General features: G+C 50.2%; 2 protein-coding genes across 5 annotated transcripts; one reads left to right on the forward strand and one right to left on the reverse strand.

Annotated features, from left to right (window-relative positions):
* Window positions 1-1,082: 1,082 nt before the first annotated feature.
* On the reverse strand, window positions 1,083-16,984 carry DRC7 (dynein regulatory complex subunit 7). 4 transcript variants are annotated; one of them, XM_063333968.1, is made up of 18 exons: window positions 16,953-16,984; window positions 15,492-15,646; window positions 14,914-15,073; window positions 13,924-14,049; window positions 12,521-12,715; window positions 12,032-12,184; window positions 11,492-11,710; window positions 10,933-11,061; window positions 9,924-9,996; window positions 9,306-9,434; window positions 8,343-8,471; window positions 7,475-7,701; window positions 6,327-6,542; window positions 5,134-5,244; window positions 3,885-3,995; window positions 2,645-2,839; window positions 2,001-2,140; window positions 1,083-1,858 (listed from the first exon to the last, which is right to left on the reverse strand). In XM_063333968.1, exons 2-18 carry the CDS (start codon window positions 15,626-15,628, stop codon window positions 1,768-1,770), a joined length of 2,541 nt encoding a protein of 846 aa, XP_063190038.1. In that variant the 5' UTR covers window positions 15,629-15,646; window positions 16,953-16,984; the 3' UTR covers window positions 1,083-1,767. The 4 variants fall into 4 exon arrangements, with proteins under 4 accessions (XP_063190038.1, XP_063190039.1, XP_063190037.1 ...); XM_063333969.1 differs by having other exon boundaries at window positions 2,645-2,836; window positions 9,924-9,999; XM_063333967.1 differs by having other exon boundaries at window positions 9,924-9,999.
* Window positions 16,985-19,366: 2,382 nt separating this feature from the next.
* LOC134514862 (uromodulin-like) lies at window positions 19,367-24,811 on the forward strand. The gene is made up of 8 exons (XM_063333179.1): window positions 19,367-19,424; window positions 19,929-20,096; window positions 20,868-21,073; window positions 21,669-21,829; window positions 22,391-22,642; window positions 23,306-23,465; window positions 23,904-24,048; window positions 24,711-24,811. Exons 1-8 carry the CDS (start codon window positions 19,367-19,369, stop codon window positions 24,809-24,811), a joined length of 1,251 nt encoding a protein of 416 aa, XP_063189249.1.
* Window positions 24,812-25,470: the final 659 nt, after the last annotated feature.

Consider the following 25,470-nt stretch of genomic DNA (forward strand, 5'->3'; position numbering starts at 1 on the left):
AAAAGATTTTAAAATTAATCTGTTCTGTTGTCTTTTCTGGTATTGAACTAACAATGATGAGTTCATGACCACAGGCTTGCTTGCTCCTTTTTTTTTAGGTTGTTTCTTTTCTTCCCAGTTCCCTTGGCTCCCTCAGTCCTTCAGCAGTGCACGGTCCTTGTCATTCAGAGATTATTTTGGCTAGTTCCTGAAACTCCTGATGTGCCTTTTTAGTAGTGTGTCCTTTTGGAATACCTCTCTCCCTCGAAGAGGGAGCTGTTTCTGAGCTTTCTCCTCTCCTGGCCTGTTTCTGTCTGTGCTAGGTCGCCACGTTAGCCAAGCACTGGTGGAGGGATGCAGAGCTGTCAGAAACAGCGTGTTGGTGTGAAATAGACTGCTGCTGTTGTTGAATGGCTTGGAACATGATGCGCTGTCATGAAACATCTCAGAGCTCCAAATCTGGGAGCTGGGAGGCCAGGGCAGATCCAGGGATGGGTCTGCGGTGGGTGCCAAACGCTGCACCCATCTACCACAGGAGATGCTGAATTCTCTGCTCTCCCTTTCTGAGCCCAAAATGGAGTGCATCTTTGAAGTGGCACCTAATGGGCTGTCTATAAGGGTAATTTGGTATGTTTTAATGACCCGGGATATTGAGATTAGGCATAATGAGCTAATGGCGGCTTTTGGTTTTAACGTTGCATTCACCTCTTGAAATGTGACAGAAACAACACAAAAGAAAATGACTCCGTTGCAATAAAATAGGCAGTCAGGGGGGTGGTTCTCTTTAAAAGCCCTTTAGCGTATCTATTGCATTTAAAATGGACAGCTACCATAAAATAAGAAATTTAATCGGCTCTGGGTCGTGCTGTGTTTCTGGTGTAATGTCCCTTACCCTGCTGTATCACAGCAAAGTAGTTTCTGCCTTACCCCAGCTGCAATCAATATAGTCGTCATTGAAGGTGATCATTAAAGGTTGTTCCTTGAAGACTGTAGCTGTTGGGAACTGGAGGTAGAACCACGATAGGTGTTCATGTGCCTAATGCACTATAGGTGACATCAGGAATTATTTCCTAGCAGGTTCAGGGACTTTCATAAATACCAATGCATGGCATACACGTTCTCACTTCCATTTGCGGATCTCAGGGAATGCCTATCAACCAAAACACTTAATTACCTAAGATTTCTTGGATTTGGAAGTCCTCTTGACATTTTACCCTGTCTGCCAATGTTTGTGAACAGCGAGTGGAGATATTCAAAGAGAAAAATAAAGATGTTAAAATCCAAAGTTTGTAAATTTGAGTATTAGTTTTTGCTGGGTTTTTGTAGTTTTGTAGAGCTCTAAATGAGGTCATAAGTTCAAAATCTTTGCTTGTGCTACTTATAAAACTAAATGATAAATTTGTTAAAATATTATGTTGGAAAAGAACCGGTATTCCCAAATAATCCTGCTCCTGATGTCAGCAGGTTTGGGGAAGAAAAGCTCTGCGATACAGCATGCGTAATTTGTAGCAATGTCTGAGGCAGACCTTAAAGCTAAGGTCTCGTTCAGACTTCAGTCTCAAACATGACGGAATTGCGCAAGAAGACAATCGACGTAATTGTAGATGGGCCTTAAAACAAAAGAGGGGAAAGAAAAATACAGTGGAATGCTAAAAGTCCATTAAAATCTCCATTAATCTGATGATAATGAAAGATTTACTGCGGTCAAGTAGGAAAACTCCATGGTTTTTTTCTCAGGCTGCTTCTAACAGGCTTCAGCACTGATTTCCAGTGGAAGGAATAAAGAAATCAGGTATGACCAAAGTGCTCAGCCAGGCGAGGATCCCTGCGCAGCTTCTCTTCGAGAGCAAGGTATTTCTGTGGTGCTGTCTGCTTTTCCCTAGAACAAGAAGGGCAATATCAGAGGTAAACTGCAGCGGGACACGGAGTGGAACATTTTACAGGACAGCTGCAATGCCGAGTCCCGGCGGGCTCAGCGACAGACCTCCCCTGGGCACTACCCAAGCAGTCGTTCCCAGTACCTGTTAAGCCTCAGTGCTAGAATCTGGATATGGAACGTGGTTTCAGAGTGACGGGCGAGGAAGTCATCCTTCTCCTCTGCACTGAGCCGATTCTGGTTTTGCTGAAACCACTGGTCCTTCTTCTGCAGTTCTTCCGCCGCCTGTTGGGGGAGTGAGCAACCAGAAGTCAGGGTAATCCCGAGGAGAGCGAGGAGCTAAAGGACACAAAAACGCAACTCGGAAGTTCAGGGAGCTGAGATGAAGGAAACCACAAATCAGAGCTGGTTCATTTTCAGGGGAGGCAATAAGTCTGAGATGAGGTCTCACAGAACAAGAAAACAAGGGGAATCAAAACATGTGGAACAGCAAGAGGCAGCAAAACCCAAATGCGTTGCCTCACTGTAGTTAAGAAGCACTTGGAGAACTAAATCAGCTCCAATTGGGATAGGGACTAAATTTCACCCAGGAGCTATTTTGTTCTTTGATCTCACATGCTAATGAAAAAAAAAAAAACATATATATATACACACAGGCATGTTGATGGCTCTCTTGAAGTAATCAAAGGAGGTTTGTTTCTTGCTTGCTGTCAGAGATGCGTGTTACCCTCCTGCCAGTACAGAAGAGACTCCAGTAACATGCACACCCTGGAGCATGGCTGGGAATACCTTTTGCAAGCGAGCCTGGATGATGTTAGCTTTATTAATGAGACGATGCTTTAAATCAGTCAGGCAGTCATCTCTGACACGCAGGGCCTGTCCCTTGGTCATCTTCTCTCTGTGGCCTACTTGAATAAGAAAAGGTTCCAGGTAATCCAGATCCTGTTCCCCTCGACCCCAGAGCTCATCCTCCGTTGTGTTCTTCTGGAGAGAAAAGGACAGAGAGAGTCACAGTCCCATTCCCCTGCTTCCACAAACACCCTGTGATAAGGCAAAATAAAAGCAAAGCCCAAAACTCCTCCCCCACCCCCACAAAGGAAATAATGTTTCTTTTTCCTACAGGTTGATCAAAATGACTGTAGCTTTGCATTAGCTTTGCACCCCGGCCCTTTCCCAATGCGGGTTTTATTCTGTAGTTTATTTTCTATTGACCTTTTTAACATTTCTCCCAATTTCCTTGATTGTAGAGACATCTCTTACGTGTTATCCACCGAGGTGCAAGAAAGGTTCTACAAAATGCATTTATATTTGGGCGGAAATAGATCAGGACAGGGTATTTTGCGTGATACCAGCTTGTCGGCTGGCAAACAGCTGGTTCGTGGATCTTTGCCCCTGCTTGTGTTTCACGCCAGAAGTTTGGCATGTAAAACCTAACATCACCTTTTATAACCTCTCTATTCAGGAAAGCTCAGTCTAAAAATAATTTACAAGAATCATCTTGGAGATCTTGAAAAATTAAGTCATTATTATTGAATCTTTTTGTATTTGTCCATAACATTCGTAAGGTATTAATTCCTCAACAGAGATCCTGGAACAAAATTGGCTTTGCAAGCAATAGTCAAAACCAAGAAAATAACCGATTCGTATCACACACAGTGTGTATTTGCCTAATAAAATGAGCCCTGGCTACAAACATGCAGCTTGGAATCCATTATCATACTCCCTCCATCATCCCTATTATCAACTAATCCTTGTTAATTATTTTCTTTATTAACTAAACAAAATAAAACAGTAATCTTTCTTGGTAACGCGAGTTTTTGCAGAAAGTCAGACGGTCACAGTGTGATCGTGTTATGTTTTCATGGGAAGTCAAATGAAGCTGTGCTGACTTACACCTGCCAGGGACTTGACCCAGTATATTTTAATGATACAAACAGCTCTTCAGAGATAATTCCTCAGACAGCAAAAGCTTGCTCTGGATTTCTTTGTGTACATGTAATAAATATTGGGATTAACCCAGAGTACCTACCATGGCTTCATACTGTTGTCTTCTCTTTTCATTCCTCTCCGTATTATAAATCGAAACCGTCAATTTAACATTAGTTTCTTCATTCTCACGGATCTTCAAAATCTTTAACGCCTTCCAAAAATCAGAAAAAAGACCCTCAGCTTTCTGAAAAAACGACAGTGCTTTTACGTGCTTGACCTGCTAACAGCGGATGCTGCATACAAGAACTGTAGCATAAGGTTAAATATAGAAGATATATACAAATATGTTCATATCCTGCTGACAGATCAAGCCAGTAGTGGTCTTATTTTTAGGTTGCTGCTCCGTATGAAATTCTTGAACACTATTATTGATATTATCTGTTCAAAAAGCTCATCTGGAGTCATAGTCTTGCCACTACTTTTGAAATTATGCTGAGAGCTTTGGCTTATTTTTTTGTCTTAACAGGATATACAGCACAAGCAATATGAATATTTTGTCCGTTAATACATCGAGACTGTGAAATTTGGCAAGGTAGTTCATGAGGTCACAGTGAACTAGCTTCAAATTTCTGAAAAAAAAAATAAGGGGGGGGGGGGGCGACTTTTGCAATCTTGTTCTTAATTATTGCTAGTAGTCCGTGCTAATATAGTTGAGCATTCCCTCTCCAGCTCCTTCAGGAGTTCCTCTTCCTCACAAAAACATTTTAAAAAAATAAAATCCAATCGCTTTGCCTCCATCTGCTAGGATGGTTGTATTTATCATGAAGTAATTACAAAGACTTCCAAGAACATGGATTTGTTACACCGGTCACAGTGTGATTAGCAATACAAGCAATGTATTTTATGAAGTATTTCTCTACAGTTGCTGCCACAAAAAGTCACTTTGGTATTTTGGATAGGGCTTCCTGGAAATGCCTAGCAACTAGATATGACATTACATACAATACCCTTTCTTTTTGTTCTTCTTCCCAGGCAAAAGGCAGGTACGTTCCTAGATGCCCCAATTCATATGCTGTGATTTGCTCTCCGAAACCATCTTCCTCCCAGAGAATGAAGAGCAAGGGCAGGTACTAGAAAGTGCACGACTCGCCAGAAATATATTTGAGCTACATCTTTGCTGCACAATGACTGGGTTCCAAGCTTGATATTTCAGCATGGAAACCAGCTTTGTGACACCAGAGTATTATTTTGAATCGCGGTTTACGCTGAGGGTGCTTTGGCAACTAGTCAGCTGAAACCGTTTCCATGCCTGACCAACTTTGACAATGGCGTGGACACCTTGCTGGTACCTCAGCTTCAGACTGCCGGACTTGTTGCTTCAGCTGCTTCTCTTCTGCCGTTAGCTCCAGCAACAGTTCGTACAGATGGAGCAGCTTCTCTTCTTTCTCAGAGGACCCCGCCTGGAAGCAGATAAGCTAGTGAAAGCCAGTAGCGCTCTCCAGTTCACGGGACCAGGTGCTCTGCTAACAGAAACTGGCACAGTTCTGCTATGGTCAATACAGTGGCACCAATTTCCACCATTGAAACATCTAGCCCACGGTCAACAGTTTATTAGACTTCATTTCAGTTTTGAGTCCATCAGTAACATGAGCCAGATGGCACATGTTGCATTTCGCTGATGCTGCTGTTACTTGGTTGGAACCGGTTTGGCAGGGTTAGAGATGAAAGGATGGCACTCCAGCAATTGCGTCCTACATGTTCTCTCCAGTGGAAAATAGAAACTTTAATAAAACATGCATAACATTAAAAAAATCCTCTATTTGCAATCTTTCTTTGATTTTCCTAATTGTGCAGCATCACTGCAGAATTTACTAGCAGGCTGCTGGCCCTGGTTACAGACTCACATCAATGATATTAGTAGAGTGACCTCCCAGCCCCAGATGACAGAATTTGGCTTAAGGACAGCACTCCACTTTTTTTGGAGTATCTTTTATTTAAGGCTAGCTATCTATCAGCAATGCATTATGCCTCAGCATCTTGCTGTGCGTCTGCAGGGTAAGCTCTGGGACATTTATGCAACGATGTGACCCAAGAAGTCCATGGCAGAACTGGAGCTAGAAGCCAGGATGTCTGCTTCTCTGCTGTTGTCTCATCTTCAAGAGAGAATGGCAGAGGAAATTTCAGCTTCCCTGCCATGAATCCACGGGATTGAGCCCAACAGCTGCTGAACCAGCATCGTGCAAGATCCCAGTGGCTGTATCTACACTGCCTGATGACCAAGTCTGGGAAGATGACCTCAGGCACGGCTAGAGCAGGCCTTTCACGCTACACTACACCCTGCATGCCCCGTCGCCCCGTCACTTCCAGCATGGTAGCGCACCTCTAGGGGCATTCCTGTTGTCAGCCTGGAGGCTATGGGGGAAGGGGGGGCAGATGGAGCGGGGGATTTGTCATGCTTGTAGTTCTCCCACTGACATTTCACCTTCCCTTCGTGTCTTGTAATGTAGAAAAACTTCAAAATATAAGTAGTTTTTCTCCATACCTGATACGTGATGCACATTTCTGGGGTCATGACGATTTCATTTCCTTTCCTATCCCCCTCTGCCGCTTTGAAAAAATCCTTCTTTGAGGCAGTAATATATTTATCCTTGAGGTGATATGTCAGTTGGATCATGTCCTCTCTGATCAGAAAGATACGTTCCGCTACATCTTCATCAGCAGGCTTTTCTGGGTTTCTGTGGAAACACTCCTTGATTTGCTAATGAGGGGTGAAGAGAAAGAGATGGAAGCTGGTTAGACAACAGAGAAAACTGGCAAGATTTGCAGAGTTGGGTAAAATAAATAAATAAATACCAACAATAAAAAGTTGGTTAAAAAAAAAAAAGGTAAAAATTGGGCTTTTCTGCCTGGACTATGATGGCATCTCTTGGCCCATGGTCCTACTGTTCTTTCCTGTGCCTTAGAAAAAAAGCCCAAAGCTGCCTAAAGCAATACAGAAGTCTCCAATTTGTGGAGCTGAGTATGCTCTCCAAGCTCAAAGTTAGCTTGGGATGCATTCCTGCCTGAGGGAACTGCAGGAAGCAAAGTATTTTGGAGCACAACAAAGTGTCCTACATTAACCAACATAGGGAAGGAAAAAGGAGCATGCTGGGCGCTGCTCCAAAGGCAGGCCACTGCAGGGCTCTGTCCTGGCAGGCGGAGTGTCTGAGCCATACTGCCAGTTGTCAGATTTCCTCCCTCTTCTGTTCTCCAAATCAGACCTGACTAGAGGAAGAGGTAGATTACCTGCTTGTAACAAATCAGAGTGATGGGATACTTCATCAGGAACCTAAAACGTTACTAGCTTGGAGTCAGAACATGGAATCATTTGACTAGCTTTGAATCCTGCAAAAATTTCATTCCAAAATCCCAGTCAAGCTTTTTTTCTTCCCTCTGACACACACTTTCCAAGTCTTAGTTTCCTAGTGTCATTCTAGCTGCTCAATGCAGTTCGTGACAACTGGTCACACTGTAGCGCTCTGTCAGGCAAGCAACTGTGAGACACAGCAGCTGAACAAGGCTTGGACATCCCATCTGGACTTTTGCCTTGGCTGTGCCCGCTGAAAATGAACGTAAAGCCCTAGGCACTATGTTTTGCGTAGTAGAAATATCACAGCAACAGATATTTTTCTGTTCCTGCCTTGGCCGTACCACTATAGGCCGGGAGTTAATGTCAGTTCTGGTGCCAGCCAAGTGTATTTTCTTTCCTCTTTTGCCAAACTCCATGTACCGGACGTGCAGGAAGTCATCCCGCCCCGCGAAGTACTCCGTCATCTCATTAGCAGTTTCAACACGTTTCTGGAGGCCATCGACTCGCGCCTCATTGTAAAACTCCATTGTGTATTCAGTCTCTGGTTCCAGGGACATATAGGTGTAAGCTAAGGACATAAAGCAAGATCGCGTATGTTTTCAGAGTTAGCAACCATAACACGGCGAACACAAGCGTGTCCAGAGGAAGCCTCATTTTCTTCAGCAGCCAATAAACCAAATGCACGTTAAGAGCGTAAGAAGGGAATATTCTCACTGCTGTGTACCAATATTCCATGGCCTAAGGACACCAGGACAGCTCTGCAGGGCCACTGCCTTCCTTACAACCGTAAGGCAGTAGTGAGGGAGTGCAGCCTGGATCCTGCTCTTCCCAAACCAGGGTGAAATGCTGCTTTAGCGACAGACCTGATGCAGGACTTTCTGTCCCCCACATGCACAACACTGAGAGACCAAACATAATCCTAAGGAAAAAGTTTCTACTTCTATCAATCACCTCTACTAGTAAAAGTAAATTATATTACCTTATATATGTGATAGGTACGTATTTTTCTTGTTTTGCTGGCGGGGAGCACTGTCCAGGAATGGAAGCCAACAACCCAATTCCCTACTCTCCACTGGAGACCCTATTATTTATCTAGGTGATTCATCCCACAAGTTTGCAGCCCCCCCAACTTTGGGCTTTTGCCACTGCTAGAAGGGATTCACGTGAAGTCCCAGAGGCTGCAGAGGCTGCCCAGATGAGCTGGAATACCTTTAAGACTGAGGAGGTGTCCTGGGCTGAAGTAATCTGTGGTCAGCTGTGTCTGTTTATTCACTTCTCTCATATCCAACATGTCTTCTCGGTTTTTGAACCACTCCCTCACCTCCACCACTTCAGTACCTGGCAGGAGACAAAGCGTTTCACAACCTTACGTCACCCTGTTGGAGGTGCTAAGGTTCATCTGATGAGCTCTCAGTGTCTGCACAAGCACCCCATGCTCCTGCTGCAGCCAAAGGAGACATCAGATAGTCGCTGGGACTGGCACTGTGTCCAGGGGCATTTCGTAGATGAATCCTAATCTATGTTTGAGTAAATGAATTATGCCTTAAGAAGGTTTATTCCTCTCCCATCAGCAAGAACTAAAGTAATCAGCTCAGGGGGAGAAGGTGGCACAACGAATGGCTACAGTTAGGGGAGAGAAATTCCATCCCAAATATTTAATGATAGTGTCGGGAGTGAAGAGAAATGAGACGGGGACATTACGCTGTCCAAGAGGGCTAAGGGCAGGACACTGTACGTCCAGTTAGGAATCTGCACAGTTTCTTGGACCAGCTGTTGAAGAATAATGCTTTAGAGTACAGAAATATCCACAGTCCATAGCTGCCCCTATTGATGGCTCCTGTTGACACCAATGAGAACAGTGATACTGTTGGATCAAACCAGGCTTCCATTTCCCTGAAGACTGACAATCCAAGCAGCTGACCTGCGACACTGAACAGCCTCACCATTGGGGTGTAAAACGGATTCAAACTCTTGCAGGAACCCCTCTCAATGCTGGAAAGTTCTGGGGCTTGACAGACAGCAAGCATGATGAAGCTGTCCCCCACAAAAAGTGAAAGGAGGATGAGAAAGCAGAAGAGCGACTGGCAGAGAGTGATTGCCTCCCCCTTCCCATCAGCACACCCCAGGCTGTGTTTGTGAAGTGATTCCAGTGTGTTCCCTCATCCCTCTTACAGTCTAAGTCTGCGTAGATGGTGAGGCGTTTCACCAGCCCATTTCCATTCAGGTACGGTGCCCATTTCTCCAGTTTTGCTTTCTTGTACAGGATCACCTTCCTCCCCTCGGAACAGTGGGTCTCAAACTCTGCAGCGGGCAAAAGAGGTGTCAGAAAAATTGACTCCCTTGTACTCAGCCCCAGGAAAAAGAATTCAAGAGGGAGAAAGCCATGGTCTAAGAAAAACCACACATTTATGTATTGTGTTCAGCTGCCAATAAAGCTGTTCAGACCCTGCCTGTTGTGCTTTCATGTTACAACAGTATAACTCTTTTCTCTCCCAAAGCAAATATTTGATAATGCAGGGGCAAGTCCCTTGTGCACAGCGGTAACAGAAAGTCCATCCCAGGTAAAATTATTCAGCTAGCAGGAAAACACGGTGGGTGGGGGTGTGTGTGTGTGTGCATGCAGGGAGATGAGACAATGCAGTGGGGGCAGGCATTCGAACCAATAGCTGGTGCTGCCTTCATCTACTGCACTTCGCTTCTGAAGGGAGAACTCGAGTGAGACAAACAAATGCCCCAGATCCACTAAAAGGTTAGCTGGGGGCAAGCAAAAGCCATGGGAAGAACACGTACCTCTGGGATATATCTGAATTGGGGCTACCCACGATGGTGGCATGTCAAAACTCATGTCTTCCTCCTCCTTTTCCTGCTGAAAGAGAAGCAGAGATTTGCATTTTTGGCAGCTTCTCTTACTGCGCCAGGAGGCATTTTGGTTCTAAAGAATGCGGTGCAGCCATCAGAGCTCAGTTAGTGCGAGGCTGCGCTGGTCCTGGGGAACACAGTGGCACAGTTACGAGGGCTGTGTCGGTCACATGCGGCCTGAGGACAGAGGCAAGCAGCACACTGCAGTTTTACATGGAAGGAGTGTTTTATTGCATTCCCACACTCTCACTAGCATACCCCTACTCAAGCTAATGAAATTATCTTTGGTTAATGCTCATGCTGGATAGGGGATGAATGGGACAATCGTCATTCAAACTAATGACCACCTTGTTTTATGTAGACTGTGGAAGGCGCTTTGCTCCCTGGTTACAGGCGTGGGCTGAGAAGGATAGATAACAGGACGGAACATACTGTTACTGGCGTTCCTGCGTCCCACTGTGCTGGTGCAATGCCTGCTTTATCATGCTGTGTTCTCCCACCAGGACAATATACCATGTTTTGCTTCCAGTACACAGCATATTTTGGTTTATTAGAATACATACATTATTTCTACATCTGGCTGGCAACTCCACCTAGCACCCAGGAGAGCAGGGTGCTGACCAGCAGAAAAAGCGTGTCCAGAAAAATTTCAGTTTGGATTTTTTTTAAATTATTTCATCCCAAAGGTCAAGGCACCGGAGGCCTACAGAGATCCCTAGCCACTTAGGACACCAGGAGTACCACCTGGAGTCCTGCTTCAAAAAGCATCACAACTATTCCAAGATTGAGAAAGAATCTAAAGTGCCAACCAAAGCTTCACTAGAGCAATAGTGATCTGACCCGGAGAGGGCAGCAGGCAGGCAGACATGGGCAGGCCTCTGAACACACCAGTTCCGTACAGCATCCCCACAGCGCAAGAGCCACCATTTGGGTCACTCACCGTATCATCCGTCTCCTTGTCCGCAAACTCCTTTTCCTCCTCAGCATCTGAGAGCAGCTGAAGAGGCTTGCTGCTCCCCGAAAGCATAATTTCCCAGCGGATAGTGTCACTCAAGTCAAAGATGAGATCCTAGGCCATATAGAAGAAAGCCACTTAACTACAGGGCAGTCTCAAGGGCCTGACACTAAACTGAATGCTGCTCCTGCATGTCTGTGGTGCTCTAAACCTGACTGGGTGTCAGAGAGTTAAAGGACTCTAGACAGACTCTGGATCTCAGTGAGGTTGGTTCATCAGACCCTTGGCTGGCTGGTGGGGCCCCAAAAACTGCCCCCGTGCCTAGAGGCGTGCAGACCCCTTTTCTCATGGTGCCTCTGCCACAGATGAGAGGAAGTTGCTGGAAATGCAGGCATACATGGCCCCAAGGTCAAGCTGATCTAACCCAGAGCCAACCCAGGGAATGATAAGTGGAAACTGGGATCACCACTGATCTTGGACTTCCCCAGGACTCAGGTTAGCCCAACTGTCCCTCCCAGGCACAGGGTGCTTAAGGGCTTGTTACCTTGCAGCCATTCCGGCAGTCCTGCATGTTCACCCAGTAGTTCTTGTGGTTCCAGACACTCTCGATCCCAAGGAAGCACTCATCCATGGTGCTGTGGCTGTTTCCCGTGAAGGGGTTGATGAAGAAGGTCTCGGGAACATCCTTCTTCCCAGACAGAACCAAAACCCATGCGTGCACACGTAAGCCATGCAAAGGGTCATGCTCAGGCTTTTCCACTTCCTGTAGCGCAGAGGAGAGAGCAGTAATTATTGCCATTTTATCGCCACTTTAGTCCAAACCGAGGGCAATCTTATTCCTCTGCCCGCTTCTAAAGATCTGCAGGCCCTTAACACTCTTCAGAAGAGTGATGTAGTACATACCCGGTACCTATTCCTGTGCCAGCACACACTGTGTTCCCAGAGGCCAAATGGTCATGGCCACGATCGTGGTTGTGTTATACTTCATGGCAGAGGGTGGTGACCTCCTTTCTTTGGTCAGCCACTACCTGAGTCTCAGCTCTTGCTCCTGGAGTTCACAGTGAGGTGGACCTCACTAACTCACCGTAACCTTCTCCTCTTCTCTTTCTTTGTTCTTTGGAGCAGCTTCAGTTTCTGCCTTCTTCTTGGCCTCCTGCTGAAGCTCAAACTTGCTCTGCAGGTCCGGTGGGGGCTTAACCCTATACTTGTTGGACTTCTTCATCCCCTCTTTTGGTACCTGCCTCCACAAAAGTAGGGTCATGCTGTGAAACCCAGCGGAGATCAAGAGAAGGGAGAAAATGTATGGCTTACAGGTACCTCCCGGTCCCCAACCCTTGGCAGTTTGCAGTATTGGACCTGGTGAGCACAAATTCAGTGAAGCCAGAGAGGCCTCTTATCTAATTGTGGAAAATCACTCAAAAGATCCCTTTAGTGAGGTCCCTGCTCAGTACAGACTGAAACCCAGTGTTGACCTGAAGCCGCTCCCCCTAGCTCAACCCTGGAGCTCGGTGGAAGCAAACAGGCTGAGCATGCAATGCCGGGCTCCCCCCTGCTCGCTCATCGCAGGTCTCACCTCCTGTGGCTTCCTGAGCAGTGGGCACAGTTCTAGAGTCTCGTCCAGGGTGCATATCTCACGGGTGGCATACCCGTGCACGCAGTAGGCATCATACCCGGCCCCAATCAGCATGGAGCACAGCAGCACGCTGAAGTCAAAGCAGTTCCCTCGCTGGTATTTCAAGATGGTGGTTGGGGAATAGAGTGAACTGGGCTTGAAAAAGAGAGATGCGCCTTCTCAGTGCTTGTCTTGTGAAGCTGAAGCACACACCAGGCAGAGAGCAAGAGAGAGAGAGAGAGAGAGAGAGAGAGCTTTGCCCATATCCCCGGGCTCTGCACTCATAGGGAATCTGTTACATAAAATTCCTATGTAAGCCGCAGACCCCAAAAGTCCCCTCCAAAGCGATCTGGGGAAATTCTGACCCCAAATCTGGTGACAAATTTAACTATGGGGAGAGATGGGCGGGACAAGCTTGTCAAACTGCTGAAAATCTAATGCTAGCCACAACTCTGGAGTGGGGCTTACCTACATCTCTAGCTGGTCTGTCTGCAGCATTTCAAAGCAAAAGACCCATAAGTTATAGTTCAAAGGAGGGAACATATTCCCTTCTGGCCCTCACCAGTGACCAAGCAAAGGGATCAATCTGCACATACTGCATACAGAGAGGTTCTACATAGACAGTCTACTCCCAGATCTCAAACATCACCTTAGGTAATCAAAGCAGTCTCCATCTGCTAAATGGAGATACATTCTCTGTGGTCACAAAGTGCCAGAGTTCCTCTTGAGACCCTGGGATTCTTGGGACACACTCGGCCAGCATGAAGCTGGTGCAGATTGTTTGGGGCACTCTGCAGGGCATCAGCAGTCCTTGTTAGCAAAGAGCGCGCTCCCTTTGCCTTAGCTGATTCACATCAGCCAAGAACTTGCCCTACCTCTGGCATCATCCCTTTTGGCCAGCCTAGAAATCTTCCCTTCAGCCACCCCAAAATATCCCCAAAATTGGGACAGATATGTCTAAAGCCCCTAAAGACTGAGGTCAAGCACTGTCCCCTGGACTTAATATGCTCCTTTGTTCCAGGGTCTCTTGGTCTTTGGAGGGGAAGCTTGTCTGCCATTGCAACCCACAGCAGACCAGCTGGTCATCTCGGATGACTGAGAGCAAGGTCAGGCTCGATCTTGTAGAAATGGTGCTTAATTGCTTGACAGGTACAACACTGCACTGTACTGGGATTACCGGTCAAACAGAGTGCACAGGGCCTGGGAAAATCAGGGGGTTACCTAAGTAATGAGGCGATGATGTGAGGGGTCAAAGACCTTTGCAATCCCAGCCACTAGGGTTTCCACATTGTGTCCTGCTGAGAGGCCCTTCTGTCACCTCTGTCATGGGGCTGTTTCAGACGGGACTGCAGCCCCTTTCTTACCGGTGTGATAGGGGACTCGAGGGGCTCCATGGTGAGGTAATCAGAGACGAAGCTGGCACAGCCATCCCAGTGGTACAGCTCTGCGTAAGGCAGCAGAGTTGGCCTCACCGTTGTGCTCACAAACTTCTGTAGGGCAACAAGAGGACTTTGGTTAGCCAACAGGTGCCTGCCAGAGTCTACTGTCCAAAGCCATCCTCAGACCACCCCTGGATGTTGCAGCTCACATTCAGGACCTCCCTAGAGCATATCTACAGCATCAGTAACCCTCCTCATCTGTTCCGAGATGGAAATTGCATGAGGCCAAGAGGCCGTCTGCTTGTCTGTTGCTAAAACTTCAAGCTGATCTCAGACACATTACAGACGGTTCTCTTGGTTTTCAAGCAAGACAAATAGCTACTGCCCTTTACAGCTTTTACATCCTCCAGCATTTTTTGCCTTGCATGTTAATGATACAATAAAGGTTGGGGAAAGCTGGTCCAAAGTAGCAATTCTAGTTGCCCAGGGGAGCCACTAGGTCCAGAACTAGACAAAAGTTGTGCAGCTTGGGCCCAGTCCTAAACAAAACCAGACCACAAACTTCCACATTTACTTCCTTCCCTGTAACTTCTGGGAAGTTTGGAATAAGACCTACTTATGGATCCAGACTCCGTATCTGTCACTGAGCCCGAGCCTTAACTATTCCATTTGTTTCTTTTAGTTTTCTTTATGTTTCTGTGGTCTCTCCTGTTTCCTAAGCATCACACTGCAGGGCTGTGAACGGCCTGCGGCCTATATCATCTGTGTATGGTACAACGTGCTTGTGGATTTGGACAGCTGCGGTGTTCCCAGGGTGCTGTGTGCCTGCTCAGGGTGCTGTGGGCACAGCAAGCGGGTTCCCATTCCCTCTGGCCAGGAGGGAGGGCACGAAGGGCTGCTGTCCTTCCCCAGCATTCCACACTATGGGAGCCAAGTGCTCCCTGCACGATGGCCCAGCCCCACACCACCCCGTACCTCCACGCCACACTCGTTGACCCGGTGGAGGAAGAGCGGCTTGCGGTCAGGGCAAAGGTGAGCGTACTGCTGGAGGAAATGGTCAGCAATGTGCAGCAGCTTCTTTTCCTTCAGGGAGTTTGTCTTGTACGAGGATGGTAACTGGGACATGTCAGTGGAGCTCCAGTCAAAATCATTTCCAGGGCAGAAGGAGGCAGAGAGACACAGGTAATAAGCTGGGAGCAATTCGGGCAAGATGACCTGCTATCAAAACACAGCAGGGGCTCCCTGTTTCCCAGGGAAAAAATGGGGATCATATCCAAGGATATGATTTTGACATCACCAAGCTTCTTTAGAGTGATGGCAAGCTGACATATACCCAGAGGCTCAAGCATCTTTATATAGTGTCATGATACAGCAGCAAATGAATGTACAATGCAGGGAGTTAACTTGTTGTACTCACACGTGCCCACTCTTGGACAAACACACTGGGCACGTGAAACTCGCTCATTCCCCTCCCTGTTCCAGGGGACCACATGTGCAATCTCCCCGTGGGCCCCACAGGGACCAACTCTGCTCATCCCAACAAGTACACTTACGGTACATCACTTGGGATGCAGACTTGCTCCACGGACACCTTTGTTTCCACGTCCTGGAGGTTATCACTGATCTCCAAAGCCTTCAGCTCTTCTTCTTCTCTTTGCTCCTCTTCCTCCTTCTCCTCCAGGACCTCCATTCTGCCTCCTCCTGGGCACTGCAGAAATGTACACACCAGTGTGAATTCAGGGGTGGGACCTGGATACACAGCAACACAGAAACACTTGCACTCTGGCCGCAGTGATTTAGAATCAAGAATGGTTTGGGTTGGAAGGGACCTTAAAGCCCACCCAGTGCCACCCCCTGCCCTGGGCAGGGACACCTCCCACCAGACCACGTTGCTCCAAGCCCTGTCCAGCCTGGCCTTGAACACCTCCAGGGATGGGGCAGACACAGCTTCTCTGGGCAACCTGGGCCAGGGGCTCACAACCCTCACAGCAAAGAATTTATTCCTAAAATCTAATCTAAATCTCCCCTCTTTCAGTTTAAAACCATTTCCCCTCATACTATCACTTCCCTCCCTGATCCAGAGTCCCTCCCCAGCTTTTCTGGAGCCCCTTTAGGGACTGGAAGGGGCTCTAAGCTCTCCTCGGAGCCTTCTCTTCTCCAGGCTGAAACACCCAACTCTCTCAGCCTGTCCTCACAGCAGAGGGGCTCCAGTCCTTGGAGCATCTTCGTGGCCTCCTCTGGACCCACTCTGACAGGTCTGTGTCCTTCTGATGTTGGGTGCCCCAGAGCTCGAGGCAGTACTCCAGGTGGGCTCTTACCACAGCGGAGTAGAGGGGCAGAATCACCTCCTCAAATTTAGTCTGTAAACATGGCTGAGGCTTGGTAAATAAATGGCTGCATGTTCCTGCCTCCCCCCCCCCCGAGCGTGGCGAGATGGCAGAACCGGGGAAGCCTGGCTTGGTGTGGCACAGCACAACCCCACATCCAGTCTCGGATCATGGTGCAGCCTCTCCGTGTAAATGCTGCTTCCTCCACCCTGCCCGGGGTGCTACTGGCTGGGAAGCAGCTCCGAACATCGCTGGGCACCTGCCGATGGCCCGTGCCATCTGGCCTGCTCTGAGCCTGGCCAGCCGCTCAGGGACCTTGAAGGGAAGGGGATGTTTTGCAGCGGAGTCAGCAGCCTCCAAGGACAGAGGGCTGTTTATATTATTTATTTACATCTCGCGGAGGTTGGGGGCTGTCTTCTTCCCCCTCCTTGAGGTCAGGCTGACCTCCTGAGGAGCAGACAGCACGAAGGAGGCACAGACCTTGCTCGCGGAAGGGAGCAGGGGGCGGCGGGACGGGGGCGTCCCGGGGCCCGGCGCTGCTCCCCGGCCTCTGCACCACCCCGACAGCCTTCCACCCCGCCTCGCCGCCCCTCCAGCCCCGCGGCCCCGAGGACAGCCAAGCTCCGGCTGCTGCTCCCCTCCCCGCCCGCTCGCCGCCTCCCCGCTCGCCGCCTCCCCCGGCCTCACCGCCGCCGCCTCGCCGCCGCCGAGCCCGCGCACCATGGCAACGCCCGCCGCACGGGGCGGCCTGTGCCCTGGCGGGGTGTGCGGCCCCTCCCGCGCCTCCCCCTGGGGCCTGCCCCCGGCCTACCCCTGGGCCTACCCCGCCCTCTCCCAGAGCCTCCCCGGGCCTGCCCTCAGGCACCCCCCAGGCCTCCCGCCACCCCGGGCGGGCCGCAGGCAACCCCCGAAGCCAGGGGCTCCACAGGTGGCCATCCCGCACCCCCTCACCACTGGCCCGAGCGTCTCAGAAGGCTGAAGGCTCCCGACAGCCGCCTGGAGAAGGCACGTTTCTGGTGGCAGTCCCCTATATCCAGAATTTTGGGTGAAATGAGGGGGAAGTGGACAAACCCTGCCAGGCAGGACAGCTTTGCCACCAACCCCTCAGAGGCCGCGAGGCTGCTGTTAAACTCACAAGTTTCACCCTCTTAAAAAAACCAAAAAAAACACAACCACCAAACCACAGCCCCACCACACACACACACATTCCTCATCGTTTTCCTTTGTTGCTTTCTCAGCCTGCGGGCTGCGCTGCCTTTGCATCTCTAAGCCTGTCTGTGCAAGCTTCTGTCTTAGTTAATTGCTTTGTAAAATAGATAATGGAAAGCAGAGGTTCTCACGCAAAAGCTGGCAGCAGGAGATGGCAGGGAGCCTTTTTCCTTTTTTTTTCTTTTTTCTTCCTTTATTTTTTTTTTAAATTCGTAGTTCATTAGGCTGTAAGCAGGGTCAAGTGTTAAACACTTCTGTTTTCTAGCTTTCGTTGTGGTTAGGAAAAAAACTAGATGGATGGATGTTCACATTTGCCACTATGTTATGGTGGCTGTAGCAATTAAAGCTCTAAGGATGCAGAGTATAGTCAATATAAATCACGAGCATCACTTTGAGTGATTACTGCTATTTGCAGCTGGTTGCCGTTTCCCAAAGCGTGACAGGGCCAAGCCCTCATCCCTCCACCTCTCACCAGTACTTCTCACCAGATCTTAGATGTCAGAAGTCATTACAAAAACATCCAAAGCAAATGTACGTTGTGGTTGCGAAACCGCATGTGTTCAGTACACACAGTTATCTGGCCTTCGATTGTGCTGCTGTGGTATCTGTTGTTGTTGCTGTGTCAAACGCAGGTACCACAAAACCAGTTGGATGTGCAAAACCCCGTATTCCCGGGGATTTTGCAGATAGTCGCCCTGTTTGGGATCCTCTGAGGGCTGTGAATTGGGTCAGTGTTCCCAAGCCGTCAAGCTGATGGGAAGGGCCGTCCATGCCAGAGGATGGACTGTCGCGGAGTCCTTTCCTCCCTGGCCAAAGGATGCTAAGCTGGCTCTTGTGCAATCGCGGAGGCAGCATGTTTGCGTGGGGGAGAAGGATGAGCTGCCAGAGGGCAATATAAGGCACGCAGCCAGGAGCACGAGAACGACCCAGGGGTGGAGGAGCATAGAGTGGCCTGGCAATGGTAAGTGGGATGAGAACAAGGGGAGATCTTGATGCTGGTGGGATCTATTAGGACTGCTGCAGCGAGCATGGAGTGGAGCCGGGAATAAACACTCCTTGTCCAGAGGTCTGGTAGTCGCAGCCACTTGGGGCAGGGTGGAGGGGGTTGTTGCCAGACCAGATGTGTTGCTGGAGCAGAGTGGGGCTTTTGGCATTGGCTCTGTCCCACTCTCTGCAGGGCAGAGGGGTGTCAGAGCATCGCTCCAGCTGCCAGCCATGGCTGATACACATTCACATCTCTGATTAAGGAGACTCCAGCGTACAGGGCTCATCCAGCACCGTGCCATTAATTTCCCTAAAGAAATCCATTAACTGTACTAACAGGGGAGATCAACTTAATCTGTGTCTTTGTGGCATTAATTTTAGTTGTGTTCAGGGCTTTGGTTTTTTTTTTTTAATCCTGTTGTCTCCTTGTTATGGATATGGGTTACTGGAAAAGCAAGGATCCTTTTGCAAATCCTAACTCTTCAAAAGAGCTGTAGTGGGAAGAGAGAAACTCCTTTCCTCTTCAGGGAGCCTGGACTGGTGCCTCAGCTGTGTGATTTTACTCAAAGTGCCTGTTCTTACTGAACTGGCTTTGTCACTGTCAGCACATTCCTGCAGGTCCACGGTCTGGTGCATCCCACCCTCTCTTACCCTCTCTTTCTGGAATAGCTACCCAAATTCAGGACAGCATTTGACCCTTGCATTAGCCTGGCAGGGAGGTGTTGGCCCTTTGGGATGGGAAATGACTTTGTGCCATTGAACCTAGAGTTTTTGGAGGAAATACAGTACAGAAATTATTGTGCCTATGCGTGAGGATTGGCTCTTTCTGAATGACTGCAAACATCTCCACGGAGCATTCTAAAAAACCTGAGTGACCCAGAGCCTGCCTGTTTCTACAGGAAAGGACCATGAGATGTTTGCTGCTGGTCTCTGCCCTCTGCCTGGCTGGCTGCGAAGGCAACAAGAGTGAGTCACAGATGGGTAATATAGAAAGGAGAAGTCAAACCCTCACCTGATCCATGTCCAGGTTCCTCATTCAGGACACTGCTGAAGGCTCCTAAGAGGGGCACAACAGAACAGGGCTCGGGGTGGGGGGGTGGGGGCAGGAACTGGGGTGCAAAATAGGCAGAAACCTTGAACTCTCCATCCCAGCTGTGTATGGTATATAACCTGTGGAGAAGGGCAGAGGTGCTGTGACGTGCTGCTCTCCTTGCTAGCTGGTGGCAGGCTCCGTAGCCCTGATCCAGATTACGGCCATGCTGAGGAGGTCTCCCAGGCTCTCAGTCACATCCTCCCACGCGAGCCAAGGTGGCAGGTTCTTCCTCAGATGGGCTTGCTGTGGCTCTAAGCAAAGATCTCAGCCCGTGTGAGCTGGGCAGGGCTTCACACCGTGGAGCAAGTTCACTCGTATCTCACATTGGGGAGATATTCTTGCTGTGTTTCAGCTCTCTCGCCTTTCCTTTGCAGCAGGTGAGCTGGCAAGCCCGCATGGCCTGAGGCAAGGGGTTGCCCTCCGTCTCAAGAGGAGCCCAGACGCCTGCCTGCCAAACCCGTGCCGGCATCAGGGGGACTGCCAGGTGATGGAGGACAGACCAGTTTGCAGCTGCAAACCAGGCTTCACAGGGGCATTATGTCAAGGTAGGGCTGGGGATGCTGGTGAGCCCTCCCCAGTCTGTCCAAGGGGCACCAGAGGGAAGGGTGATGGGCACAGTGCACTGGTGTTACCACTGCTCTTCACTGCAGGCTCCAGGAGCACGTCCCAGCTCCTGGTTCGGGTGCATTCTCCACCATCACTGCCACTATATCCTGACTACATGTTGGTACAAGACCTAGTCACAAGCTGTTTCCTTCCTCCTCAAAAGTCTTAATTCCTGTAAGAAAGAAGCCTTGGCTGTCAAGAAGCCATGCCGTGGTGCAGCCATACCAGGGCAGCAGAGAACAGGTGCCTCACAGTCTCGGCACAATCACATGCACTCCAGCACAGCTGCAGTGAAGGCTCCTTACAGACACTCCAAAAACTGTGTCTTCTTCACCTGGAAGTGGGGATCACTGTCCCTGCCTGGTGCCCTTGGCAGACTGCAGTGATTCTGTAGACAGCTCTTGAAGGGGGCCAGACCCATGACATCTGCCTTTGATGTCTTGAGCTTAAGGACTGTGTCTGTTCAGAGTAGCGGCAGCCATGGACTTGTGCAGGTCTTAGGCAACCAGTACAAAATGACAGACCCACGTTAACTTCCACAGGTTCCCAAAGGTCTTTTGCCCAGTGTCTCTGGAGAGCCGTACCAGCAGCCTCCAACAAGGCTGGGCTGAGGGTCTGTTGAGCTCGGTGGGACTGTGCCATCCCATAGCTGACCTAGGGCTCCTTCAGGCCTCTTCCTTATTGCTATTGCAGATCGCTTTTTCCCCCAGATGTGGTACTGAAGTTGGCCTGCAAGGAAGAGCACATGAAGATGATGGTGAGGAAGGAGGTGTTTGAACACTTGAAAATTCCTCAGGAGCTTGTCCACTTGAAGAACCGGGCATGCAAGGTCTCAGAAAGGGAAGAAGAGGGCGAGCTTTTTTTTGCAGCCATTCTCACGGGTGAAAACCACACTGCCTGCGGATCAGTAATTCAGGTGAGGATCCAGCAGGGCCTCTCTGCTCTCAGCTCTGAAGCCATGAGAGGAGCAGACATGCTGAGTGGGGACAGCAAGGGGAAGCCCCAAAGGCTTTTCCTTTTATATCTAGGTGTTGTAAAGTTCTCATTCCCCTTGGAAGGCTTCCCTGGAAGCTGTCAGAAAGCTCTTCTGCCTCCACCAAACCCCTGCTGGCAGCACATCTTGTCTTATTCAGCAGAGCATGGAAGTCTCACTGTGCTGATACTGGCTGATAACAGCCCTCAGCTTTCTGGCAGCATCCTCTGAGCTCTGCAGCCCTGGCTGTAGACCCTTGGTCCCTCACTCAGTTCATTGGTCTGGGAGGGTGCAGAGGAACCAGTGCTCCAGCTCTGCATTGCACAAAAGGGCTCTCACCTGTGGTCACTATGCTGACTCCTGCCTACTCCTGTGATGGTTGCCAGTAGCCCCTGGACACAGGACTTGAGCAGCACCCCAGCAGACATCCAGGAGGCCTGGAGCAGCTACAGCTGAGTTGCACCATCTGAAGTGGAGCTTGGAGCTCTGTGTATGGACTTAGACATGGTCTGGAGACTTGGTTTCTGTGTCATTCCAGCAAAACAACTCCCACGTGTCGTATTCCAACATCATTGAGTCAGAGCGGGAAGCGCGTGGGGGTATGATCTCCCGGAGTTTCCAGCTGGAGGTGCATTTCTCCTGCATCTATGCCTATGAGCAGGTGGTGAAACTGCCCTTCGCTCTCACTGCTGTTGACAAGTGAGTGGTCCCTCTTCATCTTGCTGCCAACATGGTATCTATGAGCTTGCAGAAAAATAGATGCCTTCAATGAGATGATCTGCAAAGGCCCTGGGGAGCCACTAGAGAGCTCTGAGAGCAATGCCACATCAGAGTGTCTCCCTTTCTCTTCCCAACATAGTTTTTCAAGACAAGGTTTGGGCCCAGGATAGAGCCAGTGGGGCACGCACAATCTATCTTTCTCCTATCCTCACTGCTTGAAACCAGCTAGCCAGAAAATAAAGGGTGGGAACAGGAAGATGCCCCCACCAGCCCCTGTGGAGGTGCAGGTTAGGACTCCCTGGGTTGCCTTTCTTGTAGACTTCACTGGCCAAGAGGTCTGTGGGAACACCTGGAGCTCCTTGCCTGCATCCACATATGGCGCGGGACAACTGGGGGGCAGCTCGGGGCCTGGCTCTCACGAGGTTCCACCCAGGAGCAGAGGCGCATCCAGAGTCATTGCACCTGCGCCAGTGGCCTGACTCGTGCTTCATCCTTCCTGCCTTCTTGTTCTGCTTGTGAGCTCTCCTCCTCTCCTCTCAGGCTGGTGCAGTTCATGGTCAGAGAAGGACACTTCAACGTCAGCATGACACTGTACAAGACTCCCTCCTACCTCCAGCCCTATCACCTGCCGACCACGGGCATCCCCATCATGAACACGCTCTATGTCCTTCTGAAGATAGAAGGAGAAGGACAGCACCACCTCAGATACTACCTGCTGAGTGTTGAGGACTGCTGGGCCACGCCAGGTGCTGATCCCTACCAGGATGTGCGGCACAAGCTCATTGAGAAGGGGTGAGTGGAGTGCCCCTAGCACGTCTGGTCTGCTTGCACCATGAGCACAATTGTGTCTCTTTGCTGGGTGCTAAGGACAGGTTGCTGTGAGGGAGCAATGAGCCATGACACCATCATAGGTGGAACCTGTGGTGGACATCATCACTGAATAGGTGGAACAGCCCCATAGATGAGCCCCCCAACTGCTCTGAACTGAGCTCGGTCTCCTGAGCCGGCTCTGCTGCCAATAGTTCTGCCTTCCCTCTAGCATCGCTCCTGGCCAGCTGGGGAGGAAAAGGGCAAGGAAGGGAGAGGGGACACCTTGCTGGGATGTGCATAGAGGTATCTGCTGAAAAGCTTGCATTAGAGCTGGCTGCAGCCAAGCTAAAGCCAGTAATGTGGATATTTGGGAAGTAGGAGCCACAGTCAGGCTCACTCCAGCCCTGCAGAGCCGCTGGGGTCCCACAGAGCAAGACATGAGCCAGGCCCTGTGCTGGTGGCACCTCCTCCCTGAGCTAGGCACAATGCACGGTGCCAAGGACAGGCACCCCCACCAGCACCGAGACAGAAGCAGTCCCGTTCAGCAAATCTTGGGGCCTGCACCCAGTCCCTGCGTGCTTTGGTGTCCCAGGCTGGCATGCTCCCCCTCGTTTACCACCTTCTGACTCAGCCATCATGTCCCAGGTGTCCCCACGATGAAACAGTGACATACCTGAATGCTATTGGAGAGAGCACCGCCGCCAAGTTCAGCTTCCAGATGTTTCAGTTTGTTGGTTACCCCGAGGTGTTCCTGCACTGCCGTGTCCGACTGTGTATCACTGACAGCCCGGAGCCTTGTGCCAAGGTGAGCTCTCCCGGCGGCCTGCACCATGCCCTGCCCGGGCAGGGGAGCCTCTCTTCCCTTGGCCTGCTGTTTGGAGAAGGGGCTCTGCTCTGGTTTCGGGTGCCTCAACACAATAAACACCTCCCAGCAGCAGGAGCTCACTCCAGCAACCCGAACTAAAGGTACGAGGGCTTGAATTCACCAGAGAGCTCCTTTACCTCTTCCCTCTGTCTGTTGGGTCTTTGCAGGAGGAGAGGTTTATGCTAGGACTTGGGGAGGAGCAGGCTCGGGTCCTTCAGGAATCGGCTCCTCTCATGCTCAGGGGTCTGGACTGCTCCCAGGCTGCAGCCCCAACTGTGCCTCTGACGGGGGGAGACCACCAGGACAGCTCTTGGCCCCCGGAGTGGGTTTCTCCCCTGCTCTCTGGTCCCATCACCCGTCCCTTGGCTTTGTTGACAGCAATGCCCCAGGCACTGGAGGAGTAAGCGGGCGTTGACAGATGACTACAGTAAGATTGTCTCCTACGGCCCCATCCACCTGCTGGCTGCTCCTTCCTTGGGAGTAGAGACGCACCATTCCAGGGCTGACCAACAGGACCTGGGGGGTACGTATGTCCCTCCAGGGAGGGCAGGAGCCGCTCACAGACCCTTGCCACTGTCTAGGCAATGCCGTGTTATTAAAAAGGGCTGCTAAAATCACTGCCCCGCACAGAAGCGTGGAGTCTTTCAGGTGTCCTGGCCATGCACAGCGTGCTCCAGAAGCCAGCCCAGCACAGAGAGGTTAGCTCTCCGTGAGTGGCTCCGGACCAGGCACAGGTCGGGTCAGGCAGGGGGGCTGAGTGGGAAGGGACCGGGAGCCAGAAAGCTGTCGGTGCAGCACCCCAGGCGAGGAAGGCTGGGTTTTCACGCTGGACCTCCACATCAACCCAGCATGGCAGGCTCCTTCTGAGCACCGAGGTCAATCCAGGAGATCCAAGCAGCAATCTGGGACCAAGGCTGGGGGCAAGCCCACCTACAGCATAGCTCAGACCAGGCGTAAATGCCAAGCTAAATGGAGCCCCTGGGCAGCGGGTGTGGGTGGAGGCCCCAGGTGAGGCCAGTTGGGGTGACTGAGTCCTGTTAGTGCCCTTAGGGACCTGAAGCACCCCCAGCTCCAATGGGTCTTACCCCTCACAGGAGATGACCTCCCCTGAATCTGCCCCCAACCAGGGCTCAGCGCTGGCTCAGGGCACCCAGATGCGTAACCAACCTTTCTCCCCTTCAGCAGGACCCAACCTGTGGCTCCCCGGGGCCCTCATTCTGCTGTGTGCGCTTGGTGTGCTCACCGCGGCTGCTGCGGCCGTCAGCGCGAGGCGGCAAACAGTGTAGAGAATGGCTGCTTCCAAATAAACATGACAGTGGCAGAGAAGTTCTTGCCTGTTTCTTGACAGGGTTTTGTTGGGGAAGGAGGTGACGGTTGGATGCCAACGGTGCTTGAAGGATGAATCACAGAGCGCATTCCTAGGACCTTCTCATCCCCCTCTCTGGCCCAGGCTTTCTAGACTTGAAACATGTACCCAGGGATGGGAGGTTCCTTCCTCCTGCTGTCCTGCTCCCCAGAGGGTCACCCAGGCGCCTGCGAAGATGGAGGTACCCACGCTAAATACTTGCCCACCACAGCTGGACTTGGCGTGGTTGTGTGTGACAGATGCAGCGTGAGCAGAGAAAGGGCTGCTCTGTGGGTGTATACACCTATCCATGCAGAGCTCTTCCTTCCTTCAAAACAGGTTTCTCCTTCTGTTCATGGCAAATTGCCAGCAAGATTTTTGCCTATAAATACATCCCTAATGTAAAGCAAACAACAAACAATATTGTAAGCGTCGAAGACTAAGTCCGCTGTGCTCGGACAGCTGGCAGAGATTTAATACTAAAATACAGATAAGGAGAAGAAAAAGAGGGTGTTTTGCAGGAGGGACGTCCAGCAGATCACTGCCCAAAGAGCTCGGCTCTGGTCCATTTGGAGAGGACGTATTGTAAAGAAGCTCATG

This window comes from Chroicocephalus ridibundus, chromosome 4 (assembly GCF_963924245.1).
Source record: "Chroicocephalus ridibundus chromosome 4, bChrRid1.1, whole genome shotgun sequence".
In the NCBI taxonomy this organism is placed as follows: domain Eukaryota; kingdom Metazoa; phylum Chordata; class Aves; order Charadriiformes; family Laridae; genus Chroicocephalus; species Chroicocephalus ridibundus.